The sequence below is a fragment of the Mustela lutreola genome, chromosome 2 (genome assembly GCF_030435805.1).
Source record: "Mustela lutreola isolate mMusLut2 chromosome 2, mMusLut2.pri, whole genome shotgun sequence".
NCBI lineage: Eukaryota > Metazoa > Chordata > Mammalia > Carnivora > Mustelidae > Mustela > Mustela lutreola.
This window is the reverse complement of record NC_081291.1, coordinates 75,365,469-75,384,641: the sequence shown is the minus strand read 5'-3', so window position 1 is coordinate 75,384,641 and position 19,173 is coordinate 75,365,469. Positions and strand designations below refer to the sequence as shown.

The following is a 19,173-nucleotide window of genomic DNA, read 5'->3' as shown; positions in this document are numbered from 1 at the left end:
TCTCCCCGGCATCCTTCCCTGCCGCTGCCCGGTGCCCACTGCCTGCCTGGCGAGCGAGGTCTCTCCCCACTTCATTCTGTCAGTCTCCATGTACAGCTTCCTCGCCTCTCCAAACAGAGACTTAGATTCCGTGTGTTTACAGGAGTTAGTGAGGTGCAGAGAGGGATCTGCTGCCCAAAGTCACACAGTAGGCACCATGGTCGGAACTCCGACCCAGGTCCCTCGGACCAGCACCCTCTTCTGGTTATCCTCTACAGAACCCTGCTGCGCCGTACTGAGAGGTGGAGCGGGAACTAAGCGACTTGTTGGTATCCACTTCCCTCGCATTCCCAATTCAGGGCCAGCCCCCACGGACCGAAACCCAGACGAGCGAGTCCCCTCAGAGCGGGACTCCCTCCGGGCGAACCAGACCTGTGCGCCCCACCCCAAACCCATCCCTACGTTGATGCGGGTCCTGACAGGCGACTAGTAGGTGCACAGGGGTCTCAATTGGGAATCTCTTGGGCTTCTCCTCTGAACTCCCAGGACCCCAGGCTGTTGCTCGGAATACTCGAGGAGAACATAATAAAAAAGAGAGAGAAGGAAGAGGGAGGCTGGTGGAGGCAGAGCGGCTCGTGCCTGCGAGATGCCTCAGCCCTTCCTTCCTGGTGTCTGTTCCCAGTGCTCAACTGCCTCAGGGACCTTTGCTTTGCTACAGGAGTAGCCTAGTGGGTAGGTGTCATTCTCCCCATCCTTTGGCTCCAAATCTTTCCTGAGCCGAAAGTTCCTTCCATGCAGACTTAGCTTTAACTTAAAAAAAAAAAAAATTAATAAATAGGCTTTATTTCTTAGAGAACTTTTAGATTTACGGAAACATTGAACAGAAAATACAGAGTTCCTATATACGCCTCTGTTTCCCCATTATTACCATCATGCTCTGCTCTGATATATTGTTACTACGGCTAAAGCTATGTCGTTATTAACTTTAAAAGTCTATAGTTTATGTTAGGGGCTGTGGGAACGTGTGCGTTGTACAGTTCTGTGGGTCTTGCCAAATGCATAATATCAAGTATCCACCATTAAAGTATCTTACAGAAGAGTTCCGTTGTCCTAAAAACCCATTGTTCTCCACTGTTCATCCTTCCCTCCCCTCTCCCCAAACACTGGCAACCACTGATCTTTTTACTTCTCTGTAGTTTTGCCTTTTCCAGAATGCCATATAGTTGGAGTCACACAGAATGTAGCCTTTTCAGACTGGCTTCTTCACTTGGAAATATGCATTTAACTTTCCTTCATGCTTTTTCATGGCTTGATAGCTCATTTCTTTTCATCACTAAACAATATTCCCTCGTATGGTTGTACCAACTTTTTTTTATCTTTTCACATACAGAAGGATTATCTCAGTTGCTTCTCATTTTAGGTAATTATGCATAAGGTTGCTATAAATATTCACTTACAGGTTTTTGTGTAGACATAACTTTTCAACACATTTGGGTTAATATGATTGTTGGATCATTTGGTAAGAATATGGTTAGCTTTGCAAAAAGCTGCCATTCTGTATTCCAAAGTGGCTGTACCATTTTGCATTCCCACCAGCAATGAATAAAATTTCCTGTTGCTTAAAATCCTTGCCAACATTTGGTGTTGTCAGTATTTTGGATTTTAGCCATTCTAGTAGGTGTGTAGTAGTATCTCATTGTTGTTTTAATTAGCAAGTCCTAACTACATATGATGTTGAACATCTTTTCATATGCTTATTTGCCATCTTATATATCTTCTTTGGTGAGATGTGTATTCAGATCTTCTGCTCACTTTTTATTTGGGTTGTTTTCATATTGTTAAGTTTTAAGGCTTCTTTTGCATATTTTGCATGCAGTCCTTTATCAGATATGTGTTCTGCAGTCAAAGTTTTCTTCCAGACTATGGCTAGTCTTTTCATTCTCTTAGCAGTGTCTTTTGAAGAGCAGAAGTTTTTAATTTTAATGAAGTCCAACTTAACCAGTTTTTTTCTTTCATGGATCATGCTTTTGGTATTGTATCTTAAAACTCACTCCTAAACCCAAAGCCATCTAGATTTTTTCCCTATATTGTCTTCAAATAGTTTTACAGTTTTTCATTTTACATTTATATCTATGATCCATTTTGAGTTAATTTTGTGAAAGGTGTGAAGTCTGTGTCTAGATTCATTTTGTTGTATGTGATATCCAGTTGTTCCAGCACCATTTGTCAAAAAGACTATTGAATTGCCTTTGCTTCTTTTCAAAGATCAGTAGACTCCTTTTGTGGGGATCTATTTCTGGGCTCTCTTAGTTACATTCCATTGATCTGTTTGTTTTTTCCCCGATACCATACTGTTTTAATTTCTGTAGCTTTATAGGAAGTCTTAAAGTTGGGTAGCATCAGTCCTCCAATTTCGTTCTTTTTCTTCAAAATTGTATTGACTATTCTAGGTCTTATGACTTTTTGTATAAACTTTAGAATCAGTTTGTTATTATCCACAAAGTAACTTGATGGGATTTTGATTGGGATTGTGTTGGAACTATAGATCAAGTTAGGAAGAACTGACAACTTTTTTTGTTTGTTTTGTTTATTTGGGGGAAGAAGTGACATCTTTTTTTTTTTTTTAATTTTTTATTTATTCGATAGACAGATCACAAGTAGGCAGAGAGGCAGGCAGAGAGAGAGGAGGAAGCAGGCTCCCTGCTGAGCAGAGAACCTGATGTGGGGCTCGATCCCAGGACCCTGAGATCATGACCTGAGCCGAAGGCAGCGGCTTAACCCACTGAGCCACCCAGGCGCCCCAGAAGTGACATCTTAACAGTAGTGAAGTCTTCCTGCCCATGATCATAGAATATTTATTTAGTTCTTCTTTGATTTCTTTCATCCAAGTTTTATAGTTTTCCTCATACAGATCTTTTACATATCTAGTTAGATGTATACTAAAGTATTTCCATTTTTATGTGACTGCAAATGGTGTTACATTTAAATTTCAGTTTCTAGTTGTTCTTTGCTGGCATATAGGAAAACAATTGACTGTTGTTTACTAAACTTGTGTCCTCAACCTTGCTATAGTTGCTTTTTATTTTTATTTTTTTAAAGATTTTATTTATTTATTTGACAGAGAGAGAGATCCTAAGTAGGCAGAGATGCAGGCAGAGGGGGAGGGGGAAAGTAGGCTCCCTGCTGTGCAGAGACCCTGATGTGGGGCTCGATGTGGGGCTCAATCCCAGGACCCAGAGATCATGACCTGAGCCAAAGGCAGAGGCTTAAACTACTGAGCCACACAGGCACCCCTATAGCTGCACTTTAGTTCCAGGATTTCTTTTTTGTTCTTTTTGTTGATTCTTTGGGATTTTCTACATACACAGTCATGTCATCTGAGAACAAGAAAGTTTTATATTTTTTCTTTCCAGTCTTTTTCTCTCCCACTGCCAGAAGCAGGATTGGATTTTCCTCTGATTTTCACAGTGAGAATCTGGTAGGAAAATCTGGGGCTAAAAACCATTAAAGTATGAGGGCCCCCAAAGAACTAGACCTCTTGGAGTTTTAAAACTGCAAGCTAGTCCACACCTAGCCCCCAACAATTACTCAATTACAGGTTAGTGTGTCTACTGATATTGACTCTAGCTGTAGACTTCTGCTCCTAGTAAGCTGATTCTTTGTATTCACCTGACTCTCCAGTTTTCTGGGAGCAATTTGCCCTATGACCTCAACTGTCTAATGATTCTGAGCTCCACTGATTTCCAGTTGTTGATTTTTAGATTTTTTCTTATTGTGAGGATAGAAATGATAGCTTCTAAACTCTTTACATGTCAGAAGTTCTGTTCAGCTTTAACTTTTAAAACTCTCTGCACCTCCAGTTCCACTCCTTAAGTCCAGAACAAGTAACAAGACCCTGGTTATGCCCGATCACCACATGTAGAAGGCACAGTATTATTAAGATGGATTTGTAAAGATAATGCTTGTCTAAGCACTTGTTATCATTACTTATGAATAGCATGTTCACAGATACAGCTGGTTACCAAAGATGGTGGGACTAAGAAAAGCCTAATTAGTCATTTTTCCAGAAATACTGAGCACCTAAATGTGTGCTAAATTCTGTGCAGATCTGAAAGACAGCAATGAAGATGTGCCATGTCAGGTAGCTTATGTACTAGTTAAAGAACATAGATGATAAACAGGTAGACTGTTCTGTGTATCAGATTTTGAAAAACATGATGGAGAAAAATAAACATGGGTAGGGAAGAGGGAGTTCAGGGGCTGGAAGCAGGAGAAGGGAATACAGAACTAGGTAGGGTGGGCAAGGAAGGCTCCCTGAGAACATGCCCTTTGAGTAAATATCTATCTACCTGTCTGGCATTGGGAGAGGAAAAGTAACCATTACAGGTTGGAAAGGAAGAAATAAAATGATCCTGTCCCCAGACGACCTGATTGTCTGTGTAGAAATCCCCAAGAATCAATAACAATGAGTACCTTGGAAAGAACATTCCAGCAGAGGAACAGCCAGCAGAAGACTGTGAATTTGATGTGTCCTTGATAATGAAAGATGGGTTGGCAGAGGAACCAGATTACACAAGGCCCTATTTTTATGCTGAGGTGGGCATGGTCTGACTTATGTATTAGCAGCGTCAATGTTGAGAAGAGACCATGGGGTTGGGGGCAAGGGCAGATGTAAGGACAGAAATTAGGAGGCTATAGCAGGGATCAGGAGGTGGCAAGTGCTTGTGTTCTGGGTATATTCTGAATGTAGACCAAGAGAATTTGCTGATGGATTCGATGTGCAAGGGGAGTAGAGGCCTCTGGTCATTAGAGGCCTTGCCATTTTTCACTCTGCCACTGGGCCTCCACACATGCTGTCCCTCTGCCCCAAATGCTCTTCCTCTGCTTAGCTCTTACTCATACTTCAGGTCTCAGCTCACTTCCTTGGGGCTGCTCTCCTAAATTCTCCAGACTATGTCAGACTCCCTGATGGAGAGTCTCAACCCTATGTCTCTCCTTCAGAGCATCCCAGTGACCATTTTATGCTTTTTTTTTTAATGGGATCATTGGATCGATGTCCGTCTCCTCCTCCAAACTACAAGCTCCATATGAAGAGATCTATCCATAGCTCTCTGTGCAATGCCAGTACACATTTGCTGAGTGATCTTTCAACCACATTCTCCAGGACCAAATGAAATCAACTTGAATGTCTTCGGTGCTATTTGCTTTAAGGCCAAAACAGCTGCTGGGCTTCCTTTATTCACTCGTGGCACCCATGCTAACTTAGCACCGCTGCGTACCCATGCTGGCTTATACTGCAGAGACAAGATTCAGAGATGAATATAACATTTTCCACCTTGAGGGTATGTGGAAGGTGACAGGAAGTCTTCTATTCTTTCATCTTGACTCCCCAAAATACAAAGCACAGGCATATCTTTGCTCCTGTTCTTAATGTATACCAACCACATGGTCATGAACTAGTCAGGAATCAGGTGGGGCTAAAGGGTGTTTTGAAAAATCTAGCTTTAGCATTATGGTTAATTGCTTTTATAAAATACGAGTTTTCCTTTCTGCTTCCTGGGAATCAGCATCCCCTACTGAGATCTATGTTGTCTTTGGTCAGGGGTCTACCTTGATTTTTAATTAAGTTGTTTAGGAAGAGGTGGAAGAATGTGGTCTGGGGCCCATCTCAGGAGGTCCCTGGCATCCACCCTTCAGTGACCCCTAACTGCAGCCTCCTAACCTGATCAGCCCACCTGCCTCTTTTTTGCTCAGACTCACCCATCTGTCGCCGTATCTACCTAGTAGTATCTGCTCACTTCTATCTGTTCCTGGCTATCTCTTCTTCCTCCATTTTCCCCTTCCTTCTCTCTCAGCTCCTTCTCAGACCCCTCCTCACCTTCTTCCCACTGGGTTTTGTCCGCCTCCCAATCTTGGGCTCCTGAGGCTCCAGCTCAGACTACCCTTCTGAGCCACACACCCACCCAGCATCTCCATGTGGAAAGCCTAGGGGGTCTCAAATTTAGCAGTGCCTTGCACCAGGCTTGCCTGCAGCTTGGAAAACTCTTTTTCCCAGGCCCACCATCTCCCCAGCCACTTAAACCCAAACCCTCTAGATTCCCCTCTCCTCCTAGGCTGCATCCTTGCTTCCCATCTCTTCTATTTGCCACCATTCCTGTTCCCCATTCTCCATCACCATGGCCATAGCCTTGTTTCAGGACCATGTTCCTTTCTGGAAACATCCTCCCAGCTAGGCCCCTTTGCCTCCAGCTTCACAAAATTCAAGTGTGATCCTGTCTGCATGCTCTGAACATCCCCAGCATCCTCAGGATGAAGTTCAGTGTCCTTACTTAGGCCAGATAAGGCCTTCTTTCCAGTCCCTCCCCAAACCTCTGGCCGTCCTGAGTCTTTCTCAGTTCCCCACACTCATCACATTCTCTCTGCAAATGTTCTTCTGAAAAGACAGCCCTCTGTCCCCCATCCCCCAACTCTAGCACCCCCTTTTCCCCACCCTAAGCCAGTTTCTTTAGTGCTCAGCTTCAGGCTGATGGGGGTGCTCTCTCCTGCAGGTCTCCCTAGCCCCTCAGACTGTTTACCTCCCCTCATTCTCATGCCTACCTCATCGTTAGATTCATATGGGAAACTGTAAAAATAGATGTAAACACACACACACACACACACACACACACACACAAAATAATAATAATAATAAAAAATAAGTGAAAATACACAGAGACCCAGGCCACAGCCCAGGTCAACGAAATCCAAATCTCCATTGGTTGCCAGCAGAGCACAGAGCAGGTGCCAGCGGCCTGGGGGCTGATGTAGACCAGAGGGCCCTGTCTGTCTGCGGTGTTGTCTGTCTCCCACAGGCATGACCAGGGTGAGGACACCCCATTTCATAGGAGGAGAAAGATAATAAGAGCTAAATTGTTAAAAAAAAAAAAAAAAAAAAAAGCTAAATTGTCAGGAGAGCTTCTGGGCCAGGCACTATTAACACTTGCCACGCATCCTCTCATTTACTCCATGAGTAAACAGCCACCCTGTGAAGTATATAATGACCATCCCCCCATTTTACAGATGGGAAAACTGAAGCACAGAGATTAATTTGCCCAGGTAACAGTATGCATCTAGGAAGTACCTATTCCCCAGTGACTTCAAGTGCACATCAGGAACAGAAGAAAAGGCTTTTCAAGTCACTCCTTGTTCATATATTCACTCAGTCATTTTTAAGTTTTTGTTAAAAACTCATAGCTGCCCCAATGTTATGTTAGTTTCAGGTGTATGATAGAGTGATTGGACAGGTCTATATGTTGTGCTGTGCTCACCACAATAAACATGGCCACCATCTGTCACCATACGATGCTATTACAGTATCATCGACTATATTCCCTGTGCTGTACCTTTCATTCTGTGACTTATTCATTCCATAACTGGAAGTCTGTACCTCCCACTCCCCTTAACCCATTTGCCCAATCTCCCACACCCTCCTCTCTGGCAACCACTTTTGTTTATTTTCTGTCATGCATTCATTTTTTCCCCTTCATCCTTGAGCACCTGCTACATTCTTTCAATGATAATTCTATAAATAACTGAAAGCCCATTCTTGATGAGATTCTGAGAATTAAAAAAATAAGACCACTGCCCTTAGGGGTCCTCTTAGTAAAAGGAAGGAATAGAAACAAAATCATGATAATTATAATACATTGAAGTATGTTTAGTGATTAAGGGACACTCCAGGGATTCTAGGAGTCCACAGTGTGCCCCCAGGGGAATCCTAAAGAGTAAAGGGGGAAAAGGCTAAAGAGTAAAGGGGGAAAAGCCTGGGGAGGAAGGCATCCCAGGAAGGTAGAGAGGCTGAAGCAAGGCTCTGTGATGCCTCTAGGCTTGAGCATTAGGAGGAGTCACAAACGCAGACATCTGCTGGGGCTGATAGGAAGTAAAAGTGGTTGAATCCAGCAGGTGTAAGAGAAAGAACAGCATTTCCGAGCAGTGATACCAGGCGGCTGATGTGCCAGCTGCAGCATCTTGGGGTGGTCTGGATGGTGTTGAGTGGATGGTGTTGAGTGCCCCAGAGGGCACTCCTTCTGCCCAGTCACTGCTATTCATGCTGGGCTATGGACCCAGCATGGTCAGACCTGTAAACTTTTTAAAAAGAAGCTGGAAATCTGGCTTTAATTGAAATCTGAAGATCTTTGAATATTGGCAACAAATTCAGTTAAATAAAAAGGTAAATAAAAATGTGGGGTGGATGGCACCCTCGGGCCAGCCAGAGTACCCTCCATGAGTCCTGGCAAGGTCTTGGAGAGGTAGAAGCCATGTAGATCTGGTTTTAGAAAGGTCCTAAATGGCCATATGTGGTATAGATTAGAGGTACCAAGACAAGACCCGGAGCTAAGGTGGGAAGCAGGCAGCCAGAGAGATGGGGAGGCACTAGGAGGATGCTGGGGCGAGCAGGCTGGGGATAAGGTGCAGAAGAGGTGACCTTGTGAGGTGAAGGAGTAGCTGTGGAGGCTTCCCCAGTCATGTCATGGGGCTGAGGCACTGCAGGCCCAGCAGCCATGGGAGGCTTTTTGCTGATAGGTCACAAGCATCACTGTGAGGGACAGGAAGCATCTAGGTGTGGGGCAAGTGGGGAGGAAGGGAGTCTCCAAGAGAAATCACCAGGAAGGGAGAAAAAAAATGTTTTTTTCTGCCAATGAATAGCTAACAAAGTATCTTCACACAAACACCCACACACACCCCACCCCCGCTTTGCATTCGCTCCTCCCAGCACATCTGTGGCCTCCCTGTCATCTCATGCTTCTTGAAGAAGAGATCTTAAGATCCAAAGAGGTCTAGAAACACTCTGGGCTCACACAGAGCAAGTTCACTCTGAACCCTTGGGCCAGGCGACTGGTACAGCAGCCCAGACAGCATGTCTGACACCCAGGCTGCACCCTGACCTATGACTTCAGAATCCCTGGGTGTGGGACCCAGGCACCAGGATCCTTAAAGCTTCCCAAGTGGTTCCATTGTTCAGCAGGGGTGGGAACTGCTGCTTTATATGCTAGGCACAGCCTCCAAGTTGCTCTTGACCCAAAATGATTATTAATAGCTCTCCCTTTCACTCTTCAATGTGACCCGATTTGGAAAATGAAGTATATGATTGTCCCCTCTTACAATCTACGGAAATAGGGAATCACAGGATAAACTTATTTTTAAACTCTTGGGTTATATTTTCAAATAATAGACTCAGAAGGGTTTTCTTCCATCTCTGAACACTTTTTCAGGTGAAATTCTCCTAAATTGGGTTGGCAAGCTAAGGTCTCACAGTCCCAATCCAGCCTACTGCCTGTTTTTGCAATAAAGTTTTATCAGAACACAGCCACACCCACTCATTTCTGGCTTATCTAGTGCTACTTTCTGCTACAATGGCAGAACACAGTACTTACAACAAAAACCATGTGGCCCACAAAACCTAAAATGTTTACTGTCTGGCCCTTTACAGAAAAAGTCTGATTTGCCTGTTTGTAACATTGAGTCCAGTTGTTAAGTTACATTATATCTCTGGGTGTCCCGAAAGATGGGTCGGGAAATGTAATGACTAAGGTCAACCAAGCAGGCAATCAGCCATGCCTATGTGACTGACCCCCAATAAAAACCCTTTTGTTTGTTTGTCTGCTTATTTAATAAAGTGTGAGTGGAGACTTATCTAGGGCTGTCACACATTCACCAGAGGTGTCCAGGGGTTCCTGTAGTTTGAGGGTCCCCAAGACTAGCCTCAGTTTCCATGATTTGATAGAAGCATTCTCAGAACTCAGAAAAGCTGTTATATAGTAAATTATGACAAAAAGGTGCAGATTAGAATCAGCAAAGGAGAAAGGCACATTGGGCAGAGTCCAGGAGACATGAAACACAAGGTTCCAGTTGTCCTCTCCCGGTGGAGTCTCAGGAACAGTGCTTGCTTCTCCCAACAACACGCATGGAGCATTGCCAGCCAGAACAGCTCACCCAAGCCTTGGGGTCCCGGGTTCTTACTGTGGGTCAGTCACATAGGCATGGCTGACTGCCTGCATGGCTGACCTTAGTCATTGAATTTCCCACTCCTGTAGAGGTCAAGCTGATACATGGCGTGGCCTAAGGCCCCCATCATAAAAATCACATTGTTAGCTAGCACAGATCATCTGCAGTGGCCCAAGTCACCCAGGTCAAGAAGGGCATTGTTGTCAGGAAGGATATACCAAAGACTTAGAGGTTAGCTTCTAGGAGCAGGTCAAGGGTCAAACCTTTCTTTGCAATGGGCTGGGTGTGGACAGCCCAGAATGATGAATTAATTCTTTACTGCACAGCTCCTTTTATGAGCGAAACTACCTGGTAAGGAATTCCAAGCCTCTTTTACTGCAATAGGCTCAAGGTCAGACTGCAGGCCTAGTCCTCAGCACGTCCCAGCCACCCAGGCCGCGCTAACACAGCCCCATGCCTAGTCTCCACTCCAGACTCATTCAATGGAACCTCCAGGGCTGGGGCCTGGACATCACTACTTACAGATCCTATCTCTAGAGATTCGATACTGAGACAGGTTTAAGAATCCCTTGGTATAGGCTCTGGGACCACCTCTATGGACAGGGTGGAGATAAGCCCAGTGGAGAGGTGTAGATGCTGGGAACATATTCTTCCTGGAGGGCCAGGAAGTGCTATTTATGCTGGGCCTGGGGAAACCAGCAAGGTTTAAGTTAGGGGAGGGGGAGATGTAGAGAGAGGAGGAAGGGGACACTAGAGAGGACAACAGGCTGGAAGAAGAGACAGAAGCTTAAGCCCCCAAAGCCTTTAATGCCACTGGACTTGGTTTTGTGGCTAATGGGCATCTAATAAGGCTCTTTGGTGCTGGGCATGTCAGGCTCAGAGCTGTGCTTTAAAGAAAGCAGTCCCTTGGCCAATGCAGGCTAGACTCTAAGTGAAGTGGGAAGAGGGAGAGGACAACCAGGGCAGGAGGGACCCCCTGAGCAGTCCTGGGAACAGAACCATCCATCATTAGTTCACCAAATACTCACTTCATACCTGCTACACACCAAGCCCCATTCTAGGCACTGAGGACCCAGCAGTGAACATCACACAGTGCCTGCCATTGTTGGGCTGGCAGACAGCTCAACAACCAACAAACATATAGCATGTCAAGGGAAGCTAAGTGCTATGGAGGAAGATACCAAAGGGTAAGGAGCATGGGAAGTGAGAGTAAGAAAGGTTTCTACAAGAGTAGAGTACAGAGACCTCTCTGATAATGTAACATTTGAGAGAAGCTGAGGGGAGGTGGTGGGAGAACATTCCAGGGAGAGAGAACCGCAAGTACAAAGGCCCTGAGGTGGCTGTGAGCATGACAGTGAGAGTGCTATCAGTGGAGCTAGAAATATGGGGGCGGATGTAAAGACATTTATGGAGAACCCATAAGATTTATGAGTAATTGTATGGTGGGTAAATGGTATGACTTAGGTTTGGCTTAAGGCAGGTGTGCTTAACACTTGTCTACACTTTAAAATAGGTTGTGGACCATTTAAAAAATTCCAGTGTCAGTGCTCTATTATTCTGTTTATCTGAAGTTCAAAAGTGACAAAACTACCCAGAATGTATAAGGAACTCTGACCACTCAATAATAAATAGATCATATATATATATATGCCCAGTTTTAAATAGAATGTATATAAATATAGAATATATATTCATATGAATATATATTCATAGAATGAGAGTTCCCATATATTCTATGAATATATATTCATATGAATATATATTCTATATACACACACACACACATCCCAAAAGAAGATATGCAAATGGCCAGTAAGCCCATGAGAAGATGCTCATATAATTTGACATCATGGAAATGCAAATTGAAGGCACACTGAGATATTACTACATACCCACTAGAATGACTAAAATTGAAACCAACCAAGGCTGTGGAGCAATGGGAGCTCTCATACACTGCTGGTGGGAATTTTAGTCATTCTAGTGGGTATGTAGTAATATATCTCTGAGCAGGGTCCTCCAGACTTGGAGACTGTAGACAGAGAGGTGTGCTGAGTACTGTCATGAAATGTGTACTTAGGGGGGTTTGCTGCTTTTCCTACTCCTAGGGCTAGATGGCAGCAGATGAAGGCACACAGGACACCTTACGCCTCCAGTTCAAGGCCATGCAGGAGATGCAGCACAAAAGGTTACAGAAGCAGATGGAGAAACAGAAGGAAAAGGAATTGAGCCTCGAAATCAAAGTCGATGACCAAAAAGAGTCCTTCAAGATCTCCGATGGCCTCAACCTTCTCCAAGCTGGGGAGCAAAACTCAAAAAACAGCTTTGAGCAGAGGTAAATCCAAGTTTGAACTCTCCCAGGAACACGGGAGGGAGAGGGAGAGAGGGGGTAAACTGATCACAGACCACTGGACTGATCATGTTGATTAGATGTATGTTTCTAAGTTGAGCCACAGATGTCTGATAGATCTGTGCTCCTGTGGATATAATTTGGTATGAACTGTGTTTAAAAATCATTTAAAGTCAAATGGAAAATTGGAAGCTCATCATGGTATAGTTTATTCACTTGAATTTTCTTATTCAGTCTCTCTTTCATGAAAATCGTGTTTGGGTTTCTGAGGAGCTGGTTGGCTAACTGTCATGGTTCATAAAAGATCATTGCTCCAAACTCTCATCTGGGATCGTTCTCCTATGCCAATTCCCTCTCCTGACACATAACAATCCATAAACATAAAAAAGCTCTTGCATTAAAAAAGCTCTGCATAAAAAAGCTCTTGATTCATTCCTTAGTTCTTTGCAGTGAAAAGGTTGAAAGGAGTCCAGAATCTTTTCATTTTGCTCTAAATTCAGCAATATCACAGATGCATATTGATTTATTCTTTGTATTAGAAACAGAAGGCTATGTTGATACAAGATTCTCTGCAAGTTAAAAAAAAAGGAAAGAAAGAAAGAAAGAAAAGAAAAATAAACCATAATAGTTGTTGAGTTGTCTCTTTGCTTCTGGTTTGGCCCAGCATCTCTCTTCTCCATTTTCAGATTCTACCTTTTATGATTTCTCAATTTTCAAAATATTATGCTAAAAAATGCTAATTGGGAAAAACATACAGGTTGTTCATTAATTGAAAAAGTTCCTATGGCTATTAGCTCTAAGTTAACTCCAGACCTACTTCCCAATGATCTTTCCCCAAATCAGAGAAGCTGGAATTGGTGCAGACTTGAGCCATTGGTAGAATAACAACACTAATGATAACACCAGGGGCCCCTGGGCAGCACAGTCAGTTAAACATCCAACTTTTGATTTCAGCTCAGGTCTTGCTTTAGGGGTCATGAGGCCATGAGTTCAAGCCCTGCATTGGGTTCCATGCTGGATATGGAGCCTACTTTATTTTATTTTATTTTATTTATTTTTAAAAAGATTTTATTTATTTATTAGACAGAGACACACACACCGAGAGAGGGAACACAAGCAGGGGCAGAGGGAGAGGGAGAAGCAGGCTCACCACTGAGCAGAGCCCCATGTAGGGCTCAATCCCAGAACCCTGAGCAGAAGGCAGAGGTTCAACTCCACTGAGCCACGCAGGCCCCCATCGTACAGGCCTGTTCTTACCGCCACCTAGTGTCCGGCCGGATACAGCACACCTGCGCGGCAAAGCCCTGACTCCCGCCCATTGCTCCCAGTTAATTCTGCCTTTCCCTTGTAGGATGCTTGAAGATGAGGTTGCACACCTTCGAGAGCAGCTCAGGGAGACGGTGGATGAAAATGGGCGATTGTACAAGCTGCTGAAGGAAAGGGACTTTGAAATCAAACATCTCAAAAAGAAAATAGAAGAGGACAGATTTGCCTTCACAGGTAGCCACAGCATGGCTGTGAAAATCCACCCCCCCACCCCAGAAGTCCCCGTAGCGGGCCCAGCTGCCACCGTGGAGCACCCCTGGGCAGGGCAAACAGCAGGTGGCAGAGGGCAGGTGCTCAAGAGAGAGTGCCAAGGGCCAGCTGCGGTCAGGCTTGTCCAGATGAGGGTGGGAAATAAAGCAGCGAGCGAAGGAAGAGAGCAGGCTGCGGGGGCCAGTGTGCCAGGAAATGGGAGTGCGAGAACAGCGGGGACAGTCAGCAGGCTTTCGGGCAGTGCTGATGGCCCATCTAGGACTCACAACAGGTGCTCTCCATAGGTGCTCACTGCATGTCAGTGGGCTAGCGGGGTCCATTCTGAGCCACCCAGGGGCTCCTGGAGTTTGTGGAGACTTAAGCAATCATGAAAGCATTGTGTTTGACTCAGACATTGTATTTGGATGTGAAAAAACCCCAGTGGAAGTAGGCATTTTCCCCACAGCATGTGCTGCCCCAGAAAAGTGGATGGGACAGGGAAGGTAGCTGTTCTGAGGGGATTTCCTAGGACCCTGGAGGGTCTAGAGTGGGGCTTGCCTTCAGGTGGGGCTGGACTTTGGCTCTGTTGGTAGGGACGTTGGCCTGTGGTCCTGGAGTTGACCTTAGCTCTGTGGGTGTGGGCTGGACATTGGCTCTGTGGTTATAAGCTAGACCTTGGCCCTGCAGATCTGGTCGGGACCTTGGCCCTGACTGTCCTCTATTCCATCTATACCCATTGAGCAATTCCCAGGTAGCTGACTAAACCAGAAAGTTGGTATAACCAATCACAGATAACAACGGGCCTCTGTTACCATCTGCCAGGGCGTCCCTCCCTGCTTTCAAGAGCCAGTCTCTTTAAGTGTGGGTGCAAAGCACCAGTACTGAATGAAAAAGCAAAGGGAGTTTGGTATCCTAAAGGCCCTGGGTAGCCCATTGTGTCTCCCTCCATTCTTTGGGCCTCTTCTGTCTAAAACAAAAACCACACTGAGGAGAAGGAGTTGTGAGACATAGAAACACACCCAGCCTGGCTCAAGCTCAGATGTGAAGGGGCAACTTGCCCTTGGACAGAGCTCTAGAGAAGCTCATAAGCTGTAGGGGGGAAGCTCAAGATGCTTCCTCACCCTGGGAGACTGCGGATCTGGGGGCCCTTCCCTCTTGCCCAGACTGTCCCATGCGCTCTCTTTGTTGCCTCTGCCCACTTGCCCATGGCCTCCTCTGATTCCCAGCCCTAACATTTCCTCAAGACCGCTTGAATCCAGTCCTTGCTGTGCAGTTCCCATTTCTGATTTCCAACATCAAGTCTGGAAGAGAAAAGTCTGATGGGCCTGGCGCATGTTTTTAGACCAGGCCACAAGGGATGGGCTGCTGACAGCTGACGGACTGGTTTTCTTTTAGCTGGATCTTTGGTGATTGCTTTAATTCTGTTTTTTTAAAAAACTCTATTTCTTTGTATGAATTTTTAGTGATTGCTCAGGTAAGCACAAGATATGTATCTTTTCACAGTCTACTTAGAATTAGTATTTTGCCACTTCAAGCAGAATGAAGAAACGACCACCCTATCGATCCCTTTGCCCTCCCCTGTAAGAATGCAGCTTTGTACATATTGTATCTCTATATATTGAAAATCCCAACAAACAGTGTTATATTATTTGCTCTTAACCATTACACATAAAAAGCTTAAGGAGACACAAATAGCCTATTATATTTTCCCATATATTTAGCATTTTTATGCTTGTCCATTCATTGCTGTCCCCTTACCATGCAGTTGAAGCTTCAAGAGTGGGGTTTAGGAAAACCAAAAAAAAAATTTTTTTTTTTTCTTATTTTCTCTGAGTCCCCCTTCCTGCCCTTTAGACTAGAAAGAGCCTAGTAGGAACACCTGGGTGGCTCAGTCAGTTTAGCATCTGCCTTTGGCCCAGGGCCTGATCTCAGGGTCCTGGATCAAGTCCCCACATAAGGCTTCCTGCTCAGCAGGGAGTCTGCTTCTCCTTCTCCCTCTGCCTGTCTCCCCAGCTTGTACACTCTCTCTCTTTCTCTCTGAAATAAGTAAAAATATTTTTTAAAAAAAATGGACTAGAGAGGGCCTCTCTTGGACCTCTTCATGACTTCTAGTTCCGGGATTTTTGAGTCCTGGAAGGAAAACATAACCCAGAAAACTCACTGCTGGGCCACGTGTACTTCTAGGTCTGGCTGCCATCCGCATGTTCTAAACCCTTTCTCTTGAAGTGTCCCGGGCCTCTTCAGCAGATGGGAGATGGCCAAGGGCAGCCACTCCTAGTTGCCCTACTCGGTGCCGGGCCCAGGCCATCAGCAGCAAGCCTGGGCTGAGTTGCCTTGAAAACCATCCAGCATGCTTGTTTACCTTCCACCAGTTGTCACTCTCAGGCTGTTCTGAGGCTTGTGACAGTCATATTAAAAAGCAGGCTTAGAAAAGTGCCTCTGCCAGTTACCCATTGCTAGAGCATAAGCAGCATTCAGAGAACTTGCAGACCATCTGATCAGACCTGCCGTTGCCCAGCTGGGCTGGGGCTCTCAGGCTGTCGAGTCAGTCAGTAGCCAAGCTGGGCAAGCTCCCGTTGCCCGCCGTCGGCACAGCACCACATTTTTCAACTTCCCACATTCCCATCCTTCCGGCTACCTCTTCCCCAGCCTCCTGCCCTTGTCCACTGTGTTCCAGCTACTCTGCGCTGCCTGATGGTCCTCAGATACTCCAAACATATTCCTGCCTCTCGACCTTTGCACTCGCTGTGTCCTCTACTTAGAATACTTTTCCTAGTTGAGAACACTCTTTTTTATGTCTTGACCCCTCTCTTCATTATTCATCCAGGTCTCTGTTCACATGGATCTCCTCGGACATGCCTTTCCTGACCACTCCATCTAAAATAGCATCACCCAGGACACCTGGGTGGCTCAGTGGGCTAAACCGCTGCCTTCGGCTCAGGTCATGATCCAAGGGTCCTGGGATCGAGTCCCGCATCGGGCTCCTTGCTCAACGGGGAGCCTGCTTCTTTCTCTGCCTCTGCCTGCCTCTCTGCCTGCTTGTGTGTACTGACTTGCTCTCTCTCTCTCTCTCTCTCTGGCAGATAAATAAAAAATCTTAAAAATAAATAAATAAAATAGCATCACCCATCCCTCTCACCCTCTTGCCTGGCTTCCCTTTATTTCATAGCCCATGGTTCTCCTGGACATTGGAATATATATTTATTTGTTTTTTATTATCTTTCTCCCCAGCTAGAATGTAAACTCCTTAAGTCTTTTTTATTCACCATTAAATCCCTAGTACAGAAAGTGCCCAATACTTGATGAAACCCAAAAAATATTTACAAATGAATGCGTGCGTTTGTACTGGCAAGGTGTCACCACAAAACTGTGTGCAAGAAACCAGCACGTAATGTCAGCAGCATTCAGCAAGAAGCATGGATTGAGCTCAAACATCTGGGGTTAATTGGGGCTCAGCAGATCTAGGCCAGGCCTGGCTAGGGCGGTTCAGCTTTGTTCCACGTGTCTCTTCTTCTTCCTGGGACCCACGTGTCTCTTCTTCCTGGGACCAGTCAGCTGGTCTGGCTGTGTTCTTGTGGACACAGTACAAGCAAAAAGAGGGGGAATTAACTTCCCAAGTCCTGTTCAAGCCTCTACCTGTGCCTTATCTGCTAACAACCCATTGGCCAAACAAGTCATTGGCTGAGCCAGAGTCAGGCAGGCATAGAAGGGTCGAGGGGGTATACCCTATTGGCTGGAGGGCACGGCAGAGTCATAGAGCCTAGGGTGTGGATATGTAACCCTGTCGTTGAGGAGAACATGAAGAACTGGGGCAATAAACTTACATCCCATAGAAGTAAAATGTATACTTTTCTGAGCAGTTGCATTTCTACTCGTTGAAGTTGGGTTTCAGGGTTCCCAGGTACATGGTCACTCGCCTGAGCCTCTGCCCTTCCATGAGTGTTCTAGTTTTTAAAACCCCGGGGCCACTGGTAGTGTGCCATGAGTTTGATGTGTAGGCCTGTGTGTTTCACTGACCTCTCTGTTTTCCTTTATTGTAGGAACAGCCAGTGTGGCCGGGGATGCGATTGCCACCAAGATTGTGGAGCTGTCCAAAAAGAACCGGGTGCTGACAGCAGAGTCGGAGGGGGCAAAAACCAGAGTGAAGCAGCTGGGCAATCGTGTCCGGGAGCTGGAGCGGGAAGTGAGGGGCCTTGGTCATTTTCTTGCCTCCAGTGGGGACTCCCAGGACCCTGGTCTACTCCTCCAGAGAGGGAGCCACATGTAGATGCTTTGGGTCCTTCTGAAGGGCTGGTGGGTCAGTGTTTACAAAGAGTTCCTCAGTCTTTGTCTTGTCCTGAGAGGGGAGGGAAGTGTGTCTAGAAGCAAGGGGGACACAGGGCACAGGGAGGCAGCCATCAGGGTGGTTAGGACTCAGATCTGGAGCCTGACCACCTGGGTGTGAATCTCAGTTTCATCACTAACCTGCTTTGTGACTTCCAGTAGGTTATAAATGCACTGTGCCTCAGCTTCCTCCATCTGAAACATAGCAGTACTAACAGTACTAACTTTAAGGTTTTTCTGCCCATTAGGAGATGTAACAGTGTAAAACGTTTCAACCTGTGCCTGGCAGGTAACAAGCACTAGGTAAACATTTGTACCTAGATTAACAGGGATCCTTGTGAGTATGCAGCACTCCAGCAGCTGGTCTCACTTTTGCCCATCTTCCTCTTTCTGCTGCCTCCTCCCCTCCCACTGCTAATCACAGACCCCCCTCCAGTCTTGCAAGGACACAGCCCAAGCAGTTCATGGTACCTTTGGAGCTGGGATGGAATCCACGTGCTAGAGAAAACCTATGTAGCTCCCTTATATGGCTTATATTAAATACTAATTAACTTAACAATAATATGACTATATTATATTAGGGGGCTTTCTTGAGTCACACAGCACGCAGTGGTGCCTCATTGTGACCCAAAGTCTGTGATCCTCCACAGTCCCCCTTAGTTGTTATATGCTGCCACTGAATTAGAACTTCATTATTCTGTAACAAATGGTCTGAGAACCACCTCGAGCTCTGTGCCAGGCCCTGTGAGGGGAGCAGAATAGGCATGGGCCTTGCCCTCCTCAGAGGCAGACCCAGCACTGAGGGCCCCTTAGAGGAGGGATGCACACAGTGGGTCCCTGGAGGGAGGGGAGGGGCCACACCGGCAAACATGTGGGATGTCCCCTCTGGCCCCGGTGCAGAGGGTTCAGCAGGCGCCAAGGCCCTGAGTGGAGACGAAGGTCTGAGAGGAAACCCAGGTGGCCAAGAGTAGAGGAAGAGGAGGTCAGAGGGGTGGGAGGGCAGGCCACCCTTGGCCTTGTTAGAC

General features: G+C 45.8%; 1 protein-coding gene across 2 annotated transcripts in view; it reads left to right on the top strand.

Annotated features, from left to right (window-relative positions):
- The window catches only part of CCDC13 (coiled-coil domain containing 13), a 51,550-nt gene that overhangs the window by 197 nt on the left and 32,180 nt on the right, over nucleotides 1–19,173 (top strand). For both annotated transcript variants that reach the window (XM_059162354.1, XM_059162355.1), the window contains exons 2-4: nucleotides 12,069–12,295; nucleotides 13,662–13,810; nucleotides 17,866–18,008. In XM_059162354.1, the coding sequence (XP_059018337.1) occupies nucleotides 12,075–12,295; nucleotides 13,662–13,810; nucleotides 17,866–18,008 (513 nt within the window). In that variant the 5' untranslated portion in view covers nucleotides 12,069–12,074. The remainder of the gene's footprint in view (nucleotides 1–12,068; nucleotides 12,296–13,661; nucleotides 13,811–17,865; nucleotides 18,009–19,173) is intronic.